We start from the raw sequence: 17,187 nt of genomic DNA, 5'->3' as shown, positions 1-17,187 counted from the left end.
AAGGTAAACTATATATTTTTTTTTTTTTTTTAAATCCCTTTTCCCCTTACCTTTTTAGTTTGGGAAGTTCCTATTGACATCTTAGAGCTCCATGATTCTTTCCTTGGCCACGCCAAGCTGCTACTGAGCCAATCAAAGGCATTCTTCGTTTCTGTTACTGTGTTTTTGATTTCTAGCGTTTTCTCCCCCTCCCCCCCTTTTTAGCCCTTAGGATTTTATTCATAGTTATCTTAAGCATCTAGTTTTATAATTCCAAAATCTGTCATAACTGAGTCCAGTTCTTTTTTTTTTTGGTGTTTTTGCCATTTCTTGGGCCGCTCCCACGGCATATGGGAGGTTTCCAGGCGAGGGGTCTAATTGGAGCTGCAGCTGCAGGCCACAGCCACAGCCACAGCAACGCGGGATCCAAGCCGCGTCTGTGACCTACAGCACAGCTCACGGCAACGCCAGAGGCTTAACCCACTGAGCAAGGCCAGGGATCGAACCCGCAACCTCATGGCTCCTAGTCGGATTCGTTAACCACTGTGCCATGATGGGAACTCCCCTGAGTCCAGTTCTGATGCTTGTTTTGCCTGTTCAAATTGGGGTGTGTGTGTCTTTTTTTTCCCTTTTAGTATGCCTTGTAATTTTTTGTTGAAAGCTGGATATGATGTATCAAGTTGAAAGAACTAAGGTAAACAGGCCTTATGAGGTTTTATGTTTATCTGGCTATGTGTTAGATTCCACTTTCTGGTTGCTGTAGCTATAGGTGCTGGAGGCTAAAATTTCCTTTAGAGGCTAAAATTTCCTGTAGTGTCTCTTCTGTTATCTTCTGAGTTTGAACCCTATTTAAAACAACTATAATGCCCTGTTGTTATGCAGGAGTCTGACTGATGTGGTGGTAAGATGTGGGGGGCAGGGTAAAGTGTTCTCTAGTCCTGTGATTAGGTCTCAAGTTTTTTAGTGAGCCAATGACCCTGGACTATGACCTTTGCAAGTGCTTCTGAGGTCCTTCCACCTCTACCCCTATCTATCTGCGTGGGTGAGACTGGAAGACTAGGGGGTGCTAGAGCCAGGTATTTTATTTCCCTCAAGTCAGTCAGTCTCTGGTAAAAACTAAGTTGGTTAGGCTTTGGTAAAATAATTTCTCTTGAGGATGGGCCTTTAGTAGCTCTGGAAGTATTTGAAAATGTTTATTTCCCCCCTTTCCCCTGACAAAAGCACAAGGGGATTTTTCTCAGATCTTGACCCTGAGAACCTGGTGTGGCTCAGAGAGGTTAAAAATCATGAACGTGTGAGGTTCCGGAAGACTGGGCCTCCAGGAGTTTTTTTGGTTCGTTTGTTTTGTTTCATTTTGTTTTTTAATCTTTTAAACTAGTCTCAAGTGGAGACTACACTTACCCTTTAAGTGTTCCCGCCAGTGGCTGGCCTGAGCTGTGGCTTCTGCTCTGGTAGGCTGACATCCTATGATTTGCCTGTCTTTTCAATTTGGGGTCAGTGACTTGCATAATGCCTTCAATTCTCTTATGCATCTAAGGAGAGTTGTTGCTTTTCATTTTGGTCATCTATTTTTAGAGGGGAAGGAGGGTGAGGATGGGAGTATGACTTCCAAGCTCTTTACATATTGGACTGGAAACCAGAAGTCCCCAACATTGTACTTGTTAAAGGAGATTTTTTTCATTCTTTTTTTTTTCTCTCTCTCTTTATCCTTCTTCTAAAATATGTTTCAAAAATGCTCAATCAGGCCTATTTTACATTGTTTATTGATTTTTTCCTGTTTTTTAAAGTTTTATTGAAGTATAGTTGATTTACAGTGTTCTGATAATTTCTGCTGTACGTAATTATTTTTTTAAAATATAAAATCCTGAAATAAATTAAGTAGCATTCATATTTTAAATTACTTTTTATAAATATACATAATTAAGTAAAATGTATTATAATGGTTAGTAAATAAACTGCTCACTGAATTAAATTTTTAAATAAATATTTTATGTAAAGATCAATGGCTATACTAAATTTCAGGTCATCTGCCAAATGATAAAGAAAAAAGTGCTAGAGCAAATAAATGAAACCGATGGGCATATCTGCCTAGGATACCAGAGTTTTTCCTCAATCTACTTATGGAATAAAAAGAAAATATTTGAAGATATTATAGCCTTTGTGTGTACAACAGATTTTAAAAGCCAGAACAGGATTTTATTGATTGTCAAATTATTTCCTTTTTGTGTTGCTCCTAACAGTTTCATTTCTCATGTTTTGACTTTGCTAATGCTACATCTACATTACTTCTTGTTCACTTTTGATCCACATTATACACTGATCCTTCAAATGAAGACTTTCTTCACAAAGTGTTACCTGTGAATCAGTCCACAATGGTCTCTTCATTTTTTTTTTGAGCTCCTATAGAACTTATTGTTGCCACTAATTTGATACTTGTTGCTTTGTAATTACTATTTAAGAAGATATTTTAACATATGTATGTCTAGCTCCTGACATATAAAGTTCTTGATGCTGGAAATATAAAGTAACCATATCTTAATATTTTAGTACATTCATAGCACCTGGCAAAGAGTCATACTCAGTTATTCAGGCAAATAAGGTAAATATCAAATTTCTTGGAAGTCTTTTTTTTTTTTTTTGTCTTTTTGCGTTTTCTAGGGCTGCCCCCTCGGCACATGGAGGTTCCCAGGCTAGGGGTCTAATCGGAGCTGCAGCTGACGGCCTACACCACAGCCACAGCAACTCGGGATCCAAGCCACGTCTGCAACCTACACCACAGCTCACGGCAACGCCAGATCCTTAACCCACTGAGCAAGGCCAGGGATCAAACCCGCAACCTTATGGTTCCTAGTCGGATTCGTTAACCACTGAGCCACGACGGGAACTCCCGAAATTTCTTGGAAGTCTTGAAGACAATGATATGGAATCCTAGTTCTTTCTTAAGACTCCACTCAAGATACCTAAATCTCATAGAAGGGGCCTGTGAATAGTGAAGTCAGTCATCTTCCAAAAAGTTATCACTCTTCTGAAAAATCTTTCATTAGTGGCTTAACATCTTATTTTTTCTTGTTTTTTCCTCTCCTCTTTGAGGGTAATCAATATGTTTTCATGCTTTTTAAAGTACCTAGGAACATGGCTTGTACTTCTATGTTCAATCAATATTTTTTGAATGATAATAAAAAAAATTTTCACAGAGCAAACCATTATCACTATATAGTTTCCTGTCTGCATGCACAGCCCCCAACCTCAGGCAACACACCTATTACAGTGACTCTCACTTTTCACTTGTCAATCATTCTTAGTAACTTTTATTATCTTACTCTTGTATCTTTTTTACTTGCTCATACTTATTTTATAGATTTGTCCTTGTAAGTTTCTCTTTGAGTTATTCTTATTATTCCTTACCTTTATTTAATCTCAAGTCTTCTTCAGTTCTCTACAAATTAGGGGGATGTGTTGCAAAGTCACTCATCTTTGAAGATAAAGTATATTTAAGTTTTATAACCCGCTATTGTTTCACTGAAAGAGGTTATCACACAAAGCTGTGGTAAGGATTTCCTGATTGTCATTTCCAGGAAATAACCAATTTAAATAAATAAGAGAATAGTCCCAGTCCCCCCTCCCATCTCTGGTGGCATTACTGCCATTCATATCACTTACTCATATGCTATCATCACCCAGTACACTGTTACTGTATTATTTTGAGCAATCTAAATGTTATTTTTTAGATCAACTAAGAAATAAAAGGTGTCATTTTATCTTATTTTTTTCTTATAGATATGAGTTTCTGACCTATCATATTCTTTCTCCCTGAGGAACTTCTTTTAGTTTTTTGGGGAGAGCAGATTTGCTGGTGATGCTTCCCTCAGTTTTTGTTGGTCTGATAAAATCTATTTCTCCTTCATGGTTAAAACATAATTTTGCTGGAGATGGAATCCTAGGTTGGTGGCTTTTTCTTTCAGCACTTCACCACTTTAACTGTTTTACTCTTCTTGCTGGCACTGGTTTCCAACAAGAAGTTGGGTGTAATTAGTATCTTTATCCTGCTATCCACAAGGTAAGTTACTTTTTCTTTTGGTTTATTTTCAGGATTTTCTCTTTGTCTTTGGTTTTCTGCAGGATAATATGCATAGGTACAGATTTGATGTTTATTCTCCACGGTGTTCTCTGAGCTTCCTGGATATGTGGTTTGGTGTATGTCACTAATTTTGGAAAATTCTTGGACATTATTACTTCAAATATTTCATCCCCTCTGATGATACCCCTCTGATACTTCAATTATATGCATATTTCACACTTTGAAATTGTCCCATGGTTCTTGGATGTTCTATTTTGTTTCCCACCCCACACATTTTTTTTTTTTGCCTCTGCATTTCAGTTTGAGGAACTACTATTGATATGTGGTCAAGCTCACAGATTCTTTCCTTGTCCCATGTCCATTTTACAGAGGCATCCATTAAAGGTATTCTTTAATTCTGTTATAATCATTTTGATTTCTAGCATTTCCTTTTAATTCTTTCTTAGAATTTCCATCTGTCCTTATTATCTGTTTGTTTTTATTTATTTTTTATTTTTATTTTTTTCCACATAGGAAAAAGTTTTTATTTATTATTTATTTTTATTTTTTCCATTATAGCTGGTTTACAGTGTTCTGTCAATTTTCCACTATACAGCAAGGTGACCCAGTTACACATACATATATACGTTCTTTTTTTTTTTTTTTTTTTTGTCTTTTGAGGGCCACAACCACAGCATATGGAGGTTCCCAGGCTGGGGTGGAATTGGAGCTGTTGCCGCCAGCCTACACCACAGCCCACAGCAACAGCAGATCTGAGCCGCGTCTGCGACCTACACCACAGCTCATGTCAATGCCTGGTCCTCGACCCACTGAGTGAGGCCAGGGATGGAACCCACAACCTCATGGTTCCTAGTTGGATTCGTTTCCACTGTGCCACAATGGGAACTCCAACCTTTCTGTTTTTAATGGTAAGAAGCTCCTTAGACCACTGGTGTCTCCTTCCCTAAGCTACTTGAGTGTATTAAATGGTACCTTCCTAGGTGAAAGAGATAACTTAACTCAGTAATGAACACCCATTCCATCTCATTTATTAAATCATTCAGGTATCAACAAAAGAAATTCTAAAACATATACTGATTAAAGAGTAAGTGCTTCCTATTAAATAGTTTAACATTAAGAATAGCAAGAGCCTCACATAAATTTATGGCAGGAGTATTACTGGTTTTTAGTGTTTCACCCATGAAATAGTAGAACAACCTTTAAATGTAAGTAAACTATCATCTCTATTTTGTATAGTAAAACTGCCAGTACTGTGCATTACTGAAGAATCTTACAAAGTAGTTCTGCTTACACGGACAAGATTTAAATATACTAAGATAGGAAAAATGATAAACTGAAGAATCTGTTCATACATTTTAATTGTAAATATGGTCAATTTCTTTGATTAAAATGACTGAATTTAATTATAGCCTTAACTGTTGAAAATTTAATTTCTTTGGTCTTAAATGAAGAATGTCTGAAAGATTAGTTGTTTTAAGGTGAATCTGTTTTCTTCAGAATGTATTAGAAAAATGGAAATATATCTTCATTAAATCAAGGAAGAAAGAGATGCAAGAGCAGAATACCAGAATCATAATTTTTACTTTTTTTTTTTGTCTTTTTAGTGCCACACCCATGGCATATGGAAGTTCCCAGGCTAGGGGTTGAATCAGGGCCACAGCTACTGGCATACACAACAGCCACAGCAATGCAAGATCCGAATTGTGGCAACCTACACCACAGCTCATGGCAACCGGATCCTTAACCCACTGAGCAAGGCCAGGGATCGAACTTGTATCCTCATGGATACTAGTCGGGTTCATTACCACTGAGCCACAACGGGAACTCTAATCATACTTTTACTTATGGTACTGCAATTTTTTTCCTCTTCCTTATGTATCAACATATGTACTATTAAGATACTATATTGGAGTTCATGCTGTGGCTCACTGGTAATGAACCTGACTAGTTTCCATGAGGATGTGGGTTCGATCCCTGGCCTCACTCAGTGGGTTAAGGATTCGGTGTTGCCCTGAGCTGTGGTGTACATCTCAGATACAGCTCGGATCCTGCATTGCTGAGACTGTGGTATAGGCCGGCAGCTGCAGCTCCAATTCAACCCCTGGTCTGGGAACCTCCATGTGCCACAGGTGTGGCCCTCAAAAGTAAAAAAAAAAAAAAAAAGACATTATAGTTGTTTTTTTTTTGTCTTTTGTCTTTTTAGGGCCACACCTGCAGCATATGGGCTTTATCTTGGAAGTGGAAAAAGCTAGACATAGGCAGGAAAGCAAGCTGGATATGTGGAGGATGCGTGAAAGGGAGTAAGAAAGGATAAGGCTGGTAGGTAATTTAGGGTTCAATTATGGAAGTCCTTGTTTCTTAGGCAATAGGACACCACTTAGGAATAGAATAAGAGCTGTGCTTTAGAAAGAAACTAGATTTCTAAGAGATCTCAACATTCCAGATGCTAATCTGTGTTACTGAGGACAAACTGTTCAATTTTTCTTTTTTTTGTCTTTTTGTCTTTTCTAGGGCTGTACCTGCGGCATATGGAGGTTCCCAGGCTTGGGGTCTAATTGGAGCTGTTGCCACTGGCAGAGCGACAGCAACACGGGATCCGAGCCGCATCTGCAACCTACACCATAGCTCATGGCAACGCTGGATCCTTAACCCACTGATCGAGGCTAGGGATTGAACCTGCAACCTCATGGGTCCTAGTCAGATTCGTTAACCACTGAGCCACGATGCGAATGCCCCCAGACAACTGTTATCTAAATATATAGTGAGCAATGTCAGAAATTATGAAAAGATGGTTAAATACTGACCTACAATTTAGGTCTTTGTGGGAGAAGTGTGGGGAGCTATGAGGCATTATGTTTTGTTGCAGGCACAATCTAATTATAGGTCTGTAACATAAATTTGTTTTTTGTGGTCTAGAAAGTCTAGATCAATAATGGAAAAAAACACATGAGAGAATAAAAATTTAGAATTTGTTTCAGGGTAGAAAAAGTGTAAAAAAGGAAATACTTATGAGGAATTTGCTAAAACTATAACTTGTAATTCAGCACACCTCTTCTTTAAATTTATTCATTTGATTTGTATTTCTAACGGATTTAAGATAGGGCTCCCTATCTTTACCTTTTTGGGAAAAAAATTAATTAAGAGGATACAAAATTTAGTTTTTTTTCTCAAATACTATTCTATTTCAATTTCAGTCTCAACTTGTAATAAACAATCCCTTGTATTGGCAATATTTTATTTAAGCATGCATGAGAAAAAGCATCTCAAGAATTTTATTTCATTCTTGCATTTGTTCAATGTGTACCGCATGCTTCCTATGTTATAGGCACTGTATACATAATATATTTGTGAATTTCAACCTTCGCTGTAGCTCTTAGTGGCTTTCTATAGTTCCTGTTGTGCACAAGTGAAGTTAGGGGAAAAGATGGATAAGAAAATAGTGAAGTTCTTAGGTAAGAGTTAGGAATGAGAAGGAATACACCAATAGTATTACTGAGTAATGAATGAGATTTTAGTCAAATTCCTTTGTACCAATATACTTGCATAGCAGAGAGTTTGTTCAGTAATTTACAACTTGTGGGATGACAATACATTTGCTAGCGAAGACCACAGAATAGACAAATTACATTCTTTCTCCCACTTTCTATTCTCAAAGGTGTTATATGGCAGTTTTCTCTTCAGTATTAGGATCTATATTCACTGTAACACTATACTAGAACTCAGTAAATAGAATTTCATGAGGCAAAAAAAAAAGTTTTGTCACCACTATAATTTCTCATTTTCTTCCTTTCGTTTTTCTAGAATATGGCTTTGACTCATTTGCATCTGTGCAGATGGGATTTCTAATTGCTCAACAGCTGAATGATCTGCAAACTTTAGTGTCTCAGACTTCCTGTATTCCTGTAATTAATTAATTCAATTTACAATTAAATGAAGGGGATATATCAGTACTACTTAGAGCCATTCCATGTTTCCCCTCCCTCTCTTTCTCACTTTCACATTTTGGTGAAAGAAAATCACCATTACTAGCCACGCCCCCATCTTTAACTCTGTGGATGTGGTTATTCCTGTCAGATCTTTATTTAGTTGGTGTGAAATTAAGGACAGTTAATGGTTCTTGCAAGCATTCCTTCAGATAAGAAGAATGTCATGGATAATCCAGCAGGACATAACAACTCTTTCCATTCTCTTTTGTGATGAATTACAATTTTTGACATAAAGATATGCCTGATTAAGTATTGCTCAAACTAGAATTTTTGGGTATGACAAAATGTGATGAGTGATTCAAATAAAATGACTCAGGTCTAAAAAAGTTCTTTTATGGATAATTATATGTGGGTAAATGGAACATGACTAAACTTTGAAGATAATTTCAGACAACATGTAGGTGAGAAATGAACATAAAGAATAAAATGTTTTTTGACACTGGAAGATGTACTTGACAATTACTGACAACACTGGAGAAACCTGGAAGGTTAAAATTAAAGAAAGGCATCGCTTATAGGTTAGAACAAATTATTTTCCTCAATAGTCTTATGTTTACCATCAATATGAATTTTGTTAGACCTTAATCCTAATGCTTCTTTGCCCCTTCACAGCAGTCTGCCATACATTTTAAGTGCTCTTATTTTCCGAGGCAGGGTGATGAAGGGTGCATCAGAGGTAAAGGTTTCTTAGGTTCTTCTCAGATATGTTAACAAATAGTAACTTTGGAAGACTAAAAGGAAATACTTTTGTACTAGCAGGGCCAAAATAAGTAATTTAGGAAATAGTAAAACAAATCTTGGTCTAATAGTATTATTACTCAGAAATGACCAACAACTCCACACAATTTGGCTTATATGCTCCTATCTACTAAGTTCTTATCAAATATTATGTAAGGAATTTGGGTCCTCACCACAGATCTCTTGCCAATTTACAAGAGTAGTAAATGGTTATTTAGAAAATTAATGACTCTTCTATAATATAACTGTCTAAAAACATTTGGCTATTCAGGCTGTGCTAAGAAGTGGAGTAAGATCACATAGTATTTGGCAATTATGACAAGATCTGTCTATAAGCAGAAAGGATAATTAGGCCAGGCCTTTTTTGAATAACATTAAGGTGTTACTGTCTCTGGCAGTGGCTTTTTTTTTTTGGCCATGCCCATGGCATGTGGAAATTCCTGGGCTATGGATGGAACCTGTGCCACAGCAGTGACCCAAACTGCTGCAGTGACAATGCTAGATCCTTAACGTACTGAATCAGAAGGGAGCTTTGGGCAGTAGCTTTTTAGATCCCAGCCCACAATAAAAACTACATTTTATGTTATAACCCACTAAGAACACAGATAAACAAATCCTAAAATAAAACTTTCATGAAAAAATACTAAATGTGCGAATACTATCTGTGGGAAATTCTGCTATTTCCTCTTGTTCTCTTTTATTCCTTTAAATAAAAAGTCCTTATCAGAAGCCACTAAATGCATTTTATGACCAACTAAATGAGTAGTGACCCTTAGCTGCTCTATAAGAAAATGAGGGCCATGTGTATAACTCAATCACTTTGTTATATAGCAGAAATTATCACAACATTGTTAATCAACTATATATACTTAGTAATCTTAAAAAAAAAAGAAAAGAAAAAACCAGGGCTGTAGCTTCTAAAGTATTTATATATGGTCATTCTCTTCTTAGAGTGGAAAGTTCTCTTAGTAGTGGGGCTGAATAATATTTCTTTAGACTTCCATATGCTTAATATTTAAACTAGGAGTTTTCATCCTTTAAAATTTGGGGCAGGTTTTCATAAATTAAGTGCCCCTTTCCCTGTTTAGAATGTATACTTATGCTTGAAATATTTAAAAATATTACTTATTATTAATATATTTCTCAAATGGAAAGCAACATAAGATTAGTGTAGTAAACTAAAATGTAAAAAAATATATACATAAAGAAGAAAATCCCACAACCAAGAGAGAATCTTGTTAACATTTCTATATTTGTCATTTTGATTTTATATTTTTCCTACACACGGGTACACTTAACAGCCACATTCACACAATTTGGATTATGCATGCAGACGTGCCTCCCTCCCAAATATTATACTATAAACACCTGTTCATTTCATCAAAGATATTTTAAAATATTGTGTACACTGGAATTTATTATAAAATGGCATAATTTTTTATTTATCTATTGTTGGACATTTAGATTTTCCCAGTTTGCTACAGTATTTTATTTTCACTTATGATCTTTGGCTATGAAAATGTATGCGTTCATTTGATTTATGTATTCAACTGCATTTATGTTTTCTACAGATATTTTCTCCTTTGCTTTTAAGTTTACACATTCCTTCCCAATCCAGGGAAGAAGTAAATATTTAATGAGTGAGAATAAACCTAAGGTTCCATTATTGTTTTAGAAAAGATTAAAAAGAAGTCATGCTAAGGAAATATTCTTCCATTCACTTAAAAAACAGCAATGGGTAGTGAATATTATTGAATGGGTTTTTAGCATCTAGTAAGATATCCTACTAGGTGCGAATGCCTGGCTTGTTGTAGAGGAGCAATAAATATATATTTTTTGAATGAAAAAAAATCACAGATTAAAAGTATTTTGTATCTAATTTTAAGAGTAATATATTTGGTATGTTTCAATTTGCTGTCAAATTTATCCTTTTTAAAAAATAAAAAAGGATTAAAAGTAGTAAATAGTTAAAGAAATGTACCAAATAGAAAGTGAATATCTTGAAATCTTGCTCTCCTAAGATAAATGTTAACAATTTGATGAATAGTCTTATAGATTTTTTCCCATGAAGTGAGAATTATTCACTTAACCACACAACAATATATCACGTAAGATCTTTACTGATGTATCGTTATAGTATACTGAAAAAATAAACAATAGGGAATTAGTCAGTTATTGTAGTCACATATAGAAGAAACTAGAACTAAAAAGAATAAAATTTTGCCATTTGCAACAACATGGATGGACTTTGAGGGTATTACGCTTAGTGAAGTAAGTCAGAGAAAGACAAATACTGTATGTTTTTACTTAAGCAAGGAAGCTAAAAATTAGAGCAAATAAATAAATACAGCAAAACAGAAAAAGACTCAGAGGTAAAGAGAACTAGCAGTTACCAGAGGGAGAGGGGTAAGATAAAGGGATTAAGAGTTGAAAACTACTAGATAGAAAATAAATAAGATACAAGAATGTACTAAGTACATGGAATATAACCAATATTTCATAATGATTTTATTTATTTATTTATTTACTTTTTTGGGGCTGCACCTGCGGCATACGAAAGTTCCCAGGCTAGGGGTTGAAGCAGAGCTACAGCTGCTGGCCTATGACACAGCCACAGCAACACAGGATCTGAGCCACATCTGCAACCTACACCACAGTTCATGGCAACGTGGGATCCTGAACCCAATGAGAGAGGCCAGGGACTGAACCTGCCACCTCATGGTTACTAGTCGGATTCGTTTCTGTTGTGCCACAACGGGAACTCCCTAAAATGATTTTAAAGGGAATATAATCTACAAAGATATTGAATCGATATCTTGTACAAAAGTTGTTAGTATTTTAGACGGTATTTTTGGTTGATAATTCACCAGTGAGCTAATTTTTTGTTTGGGGGTATGCTGGCTTTGCCTAAATTATATTAGCTTCATAAAATAAGTAACTTCATCTTTTTCCTGTGTTCGGAAACATCTTATCTAGAACTGAAATTATTTGCACCTTGAAAGTCTAAAAGTGTTAACAGATTAAAAAAATAAAACCCCTGGTCCTGGAATCTTTTTAAATTCATATATACATATGAATTACAATATAAGTAATTTGTTCAAATCATCTATATCCTTATTTACTTTGTTTCCTTGACTGATGGTGGTTTATTAATGTATTTGACTAACTATATAGCTGACCCTTGAGTAACAGGTTTGAACTGAGCAAGTCCATTCATATGCAGGTACAGGGCTAGACAATCTGCACTTGTTTGAACTGGAGTATACTGAGGAATGAGGGCCAGCTAAAAGTTGTCGGCATATTTTCAACTGCACAGAGGGCTGGTGCACCTAAACCCTTGTGTTGTTCAATGGTGAACTGTAATTGTGTCCATCAATTTCTCCTTGAATCTTTTTTTTTTTTTTTTTGGTTGTGCCTTCATCTTGTGAAAGTTCCTGGGCCAGGGATCAAACCTGAGCCATAGCAGTGAGAACCCTGAGTCCTTAATGCTAGGCCACCAGGGAACTCCTTGAATTTTTTAAATAGTTTTTGTTTTATGGAATGTTTCTGTGCTGATACAGTAGCATGATTAATGATCTTAAATGTGTAAAATTAGCTAAAAAGGAGACTCATTCTGGTATATTACGTTAGGCCATTATATAAAATGAGTTAAGCCCCATAATGAGTTCTTCTCTTTAATTTGGTCCATGTAAAAGTGGAGGAATAAGAGTAACTGTTTACATGTACTTCTTCAGGGTTAGGACTCTAGGAGTCTCAAAGTATACTAACATGTCAGGATCCCTCTTCCTTCTTAGAGAATTGAAATTTTCACAGTTGTATTTATTGCAATTTGGATTTTATCTCAGTCAGCTAGCCATCTGTCAAGAGCAGATATCTTTTGCTTAGTCTTATTTCTTTTCTGTCTTGACTGCATTTCTCTTTATTCAAATGTAAAGCAAGATTTTTCTTTATAGTCATATTTCAAAACAATTTACATAACATTGTATAAATTTGTATAATATTCCAGTTTCTCTTCCACATATGAAAAAACTAGGATTAATCTAGGTGTAGATTGGATTTTTAATTTTTACTTCTAAGATGAGCTTTGTTAATTACCACTTCATACCTTGATCAAGATAACTCATCTCATTGCTCCCAATCTCTCTGTTACTCAACTGACAATAAGGATAATGATTTGGCTCCATCACTATAAGGATATATGAAGAACTAATGTTAATATATTTGCCATGAGGACTTTTTGTAATCTATTGACGTACTTCTACAGAAAGACAAAGTATAACAAAAGAAGTGAAGAGTTTATAAAGATTGTAAAATATGATAATTTTTGTCACCCAGTTTATTTTGTTGACATGTTGATTAAAGGTGCTATTATGCATTATGGACACTGTATCTAGTCTTACCTGAACCATTTTTCAGATATCCATTTGCATCTACAGTTGTATACATGATATAAGGTCCAGGCTGATTCACTCCAAAAGGCTGCAATAAAAAAGAAATTGTTAAGTCTTGGGAAGTAAGTGAATCATTTGAAGTTTCAGGCAAATCTATTACAAAAAAGTAAATACTTTTTCTTACATAGATGGCAGTTACTTAGAGAACATTTTCCTAAATAGATAAGCAGTATTTTCTAGCAAAAAAAAGACATGTATTAGTACAAAATTCTTACCATTTTAAATGATTTGATAGTTGTATTTATAGAATATCATTAATTTTATTGGATATTTCTTTTACTGTTTGTTTACTTTCTACAGCCACACTTGCAGCATATGGAATTCCCAGAGCAGGGGCTGAATCGGAGCGGCAGCTGAGGCCTACACCACAGCCCTGGCAACACCAGACCTGAGCCACATCTGTGAACTACATTGCAGCTTGCAGCAATGCCAGATCCTTAACCCAACTGAGTGAGGCCAGGGATCGAACCCACATATTCACAGACACTGTTGGATTCTTAACCCACTGAGCCACAACGGGAACTCTTTATTGGATATATTTAAGATCTAATAACGTCTCTTCTTTATTATATAAGTATGGGTACTTTAAACAAAATTTCCTTTACTACTTTTGGTCCCACCTGGAATAGTTTTACCATGACATTTTCGTTGAATATAGCATTGCTTTTCCCTCCTAGAATGAATTGGACATAGTTTACATTTTCCCTATAAATATAAAAATAAGTAAATAAATAAAATACATCTATAATAACTATAATAGAGTACAAAATATTGATGAGTAGTTCCAACACATTTTATCTCCTGTACTAGATTTAGAGAATACAATTTTATCCCGTTAAGGAAAACATAATTGGCAGAGCCTAGTTACAATGGTTAGGTTTATCTCCAACTTGTGTATGTTCCCTATTTCTGGAACATTCCTCATACCTTGATACAATGGTTTATTCTCTTTAGAAATCGAGGCTAATTAAATAGGGTATAAAGAAACCAATGACTGCGATGGGTATCCTAAGAAGAGATGAGAAAATGATCAAGAAATGCTTTGAACACTTTGCAGAATCAAAAATTCTACTATTCTTCCCAATAAAGTAGGGAAAAGTTAATAAAGAGGTTTAGATAGTCTATGTATGCACTGCAAATGATTTTCCTCCAAGATGACAGGCAAGCAATGATTTCATTGATGCTACAACTGCCTGATTAATATTTTAAGAGCTTTTCTGCTCTCTCCACTACTATTCAACATAGTTTTGGAAGTCCTAGCCACAGCAATCAGAGAACTAAAAGAGAGAAAAGGAATCCAAATTGGAAAGGAAGAAGTAAAACTATCGCTATTTGCAGATGACATGATACTATACCTAGAGAATCCTAAAAACTCTACCAGAAAACTGTTAGAACTCATCCATGAATTTGGCAAAGTCACAGGATACAAAATTAATACGCAGAAATCGACAGCATTTCTATACACTAACAATGAAAGATAAGAAAGAGAAATTAGGGAAGCAATCCCATTTATCATCGCATCCCAAAGAATAAAATACATAGGCGTAAACCTACCTAAAGAGACAAAAGACCTGTACTCTGAAAACTGTAAGACACTGATGAAAGAAATCAAAGTTGACACAAATAGATGGAAAGGCATACCATGCTCTTGGATTGGAAGAGTCAACATTATCAAAATGACTATACTACCCAAGGCAATCTACAGATTCAATGCAATCCCTGTCAACCGATAAGTCTAAAAGTAGCAAAACTATCCTAGAAGAATGAAGGAAAAATTAACACATTGTAAGATTAAAAACTAAGGAAATTTGTTATTAACACACCCGACTAACAGAAAATTCAAAAAATTAGTTGAGTATTTAAAGAAAAAATTAGGAAACAGGAATATCTTTTTGATTCACACATATTTATGGTAACTTTCACTAAAAATATTGGTACTGGAGTTCCTGTTGTGGCTCAGCAGGTTACGAATCTGACATAGTCTCCGTTAGGATGCAGGCTCAATCCCAGGCCTCACTCAGTGTGTTAAAGATCTGGCATTGCTGCAAGTTGCAGTATAGGTTGCAGATGAGTTTTGGATTTGGCGTTGCTGTGGCTGTGGTGCAGACATGCAGCTGCAGCTCCGATTCAACCCCTAGCCCAAGAACTTCCATATGCCTCAGGTGCAGCCATAAAGAGAAAAAAATCGGTATCTTCCATATCCACATTTCATAAATTTTGTGATATGTATTAAAAAAGACTTGCACAATTAAAAAAAAGGTAAGAAGTCAAAGAGACCTCTAGCCCTATTCTGAAGGCAGACAGTAGTTCTCAATATTTGGAACTCACTATCCTTATTAATAAAGAGATTTACAGACGCAAGGAAATAAACATTAACACAGAAAAATAACAAGAGATACACTTTTTGAATATTTATTGTGTATTAGGCCTCTGCTGTGATTTACCTATATTAATTCCTGTAATCTTAAGAAAAAACTTAGGTGACAGTTGTGGTAAGCAGAATAATCATTCTCTAAATAGGTTCACATCTTAATTCCCAGAACCTGCTTAATATATTTATGTTGCAAGGCGACTTTGCAGATGTGATTATTGATCATTTTTTCCCTAAAAATATGGAATGCTTCATGAATTTGCATGTCATCCTTGTACAGAGGCCATGCTGATCTTCTCTGTACTGCTTAGTATATGTGCTGCTGAAGTGAGCACATGATTAAGGATCCTGAGATGGGGAGATTATTTTGGATAATCAGAGTGCGTGTGCTCAGTGAGAGAGAGAGAGTTGAGATGGGTGAGGGTGAGTGATGTGAAGATGCTACATTGTTACATCTGGAGATGGAGGAAGGGACCACGAGCCAAGGAATGTAAGTGGCCTCAAGATGTGAAAGGCAAGGGAATGGATTCTCCCCAAAGCTTCCAGAAGGAAAGAACCCCTGCTGATGTCTTGATTTTAGCTCAGTGAAGCACATTCAGGGTTCTGACCTCAAATGGATAAGAACACATTTGTTCTGTTTTAAGCCACTAAGTTTATGGTAATTTGTTAGCACCAATAGGAAACTAACATAAGTAGGTACTATTAGTTTCCCCATTATATAGATGTGGAGAAAGAGACTTAACAGGAGTTAAATAATGCTTCTAAAGTTGCTGCAGATAATTGAAGAAATTTCCATTACACATTCTTACATTTTTCTTTGAGATGGAAGACAGGGTGAATTACTGAGAACTGGAAGTTGGGAAGGGGAAGTTGGAAAGGACATAAAGTAGTTCTGATGAAGAATAAGAATTTCTGGTCTCCGAGTTCCTTGGTGGCCTAGAAGTTAAGGATTCAGTGCTGTCACTGTTGTGGCCCGGGTTTGACCCCTGGCCAGGAACTTGTGCATGCTGTGGGTGTGGCCCCCCAAAAAAACCCCATGAAAACAAAAGAATTTCCAGTCTCCTGTGTAAAGTACATACAAGTACTTCACTACCTTATACTGAAGTATTTACAGAATATAAGATATGATGAATTTGCCTTAAAATAATCTAAGGGGGACTGTGGGGAGAATAAGTAGTAGGTGGAGGTATAGGTGAAATAAGACTGAGTATGTGAAGCTAGTGTTAAAAGCTGGATGGCAGTTTGGGCACAAGGAGTTTTATTATAGTAGTGTATATTTTTATACATAGTTAAGATTTTTCAAAAAAAAAGTTAAAAAAAGAATTCAAAGTAAAGAGCAACAAATGTCACAGAGGAAGATATATTGAAAAAGCCATGTAGTAACAAAATAAAAATAACTTTTAAAATAAAGCAATACTGTCAGAGAACCTATCAATGGTGCCTAAGGAAGAGCAGGGTAGGGGAAGAGGGTCAGGGAAGGTGGGAAGGAGAGATATCCAAGGGCATAAAAAAGCTTTTGGACATGACATATTCATTATTTTGACATTATCTATCTGTATATCTATCATCTATATATTTCCATTA

The 17,187-nt window shown here is 35.7% G+C and overlaps 1 protein-coding gene and 1 pseudogene across 1 annotated transcript in view; both read right to left on the bottom strand.

Moving 5' to 3' along the window:
- The window catches only part of ITFG1 (integrin alpha FG-GAP repeat containing 1), a 224,048-nt gene that overhangs the window by 28,506 nt on the left and 178,355 nt on the right, over positions 1 to 17,187 (bottom strand). The window contains exon 14 of the mRNA XM_047789955.1: positions 13,182 to 13,260. Within this exon, the coding sequence (XP_047645911.1) occupies positions 13,182 to 13,260 (79 nt within the window). The remainder of the gene's footprint in view (positions 1 to 13,181; positions 13,261 to 17,187) is intronic.
- LOC125134736 (uncharacterized) lies at positions 15,839 to 15,938 on the bottom strand (annotated as a pseudogene).

The sequence above is a fragment of the Phacochoerus africanus genome, chromosome 8 (assembly GCF_016906955.1).
Source record: "Phacochoerus africanus isolate WHEZ1 chromosome 8, ROS_Pafr_v1, whole genome shotgun sequence".
Lineage (NCBI taxonomy): Eukaryota > Metazoa > Chordata > Mammalia > Artiodactyla > Suidae > Phacochoerus > Phacochoerus africanus.
The sequence above is the reverse complement of the archived record's forward strand: the minus strand, read 5'-3'. Positions and strand labels throughout refer to the sequence as shown.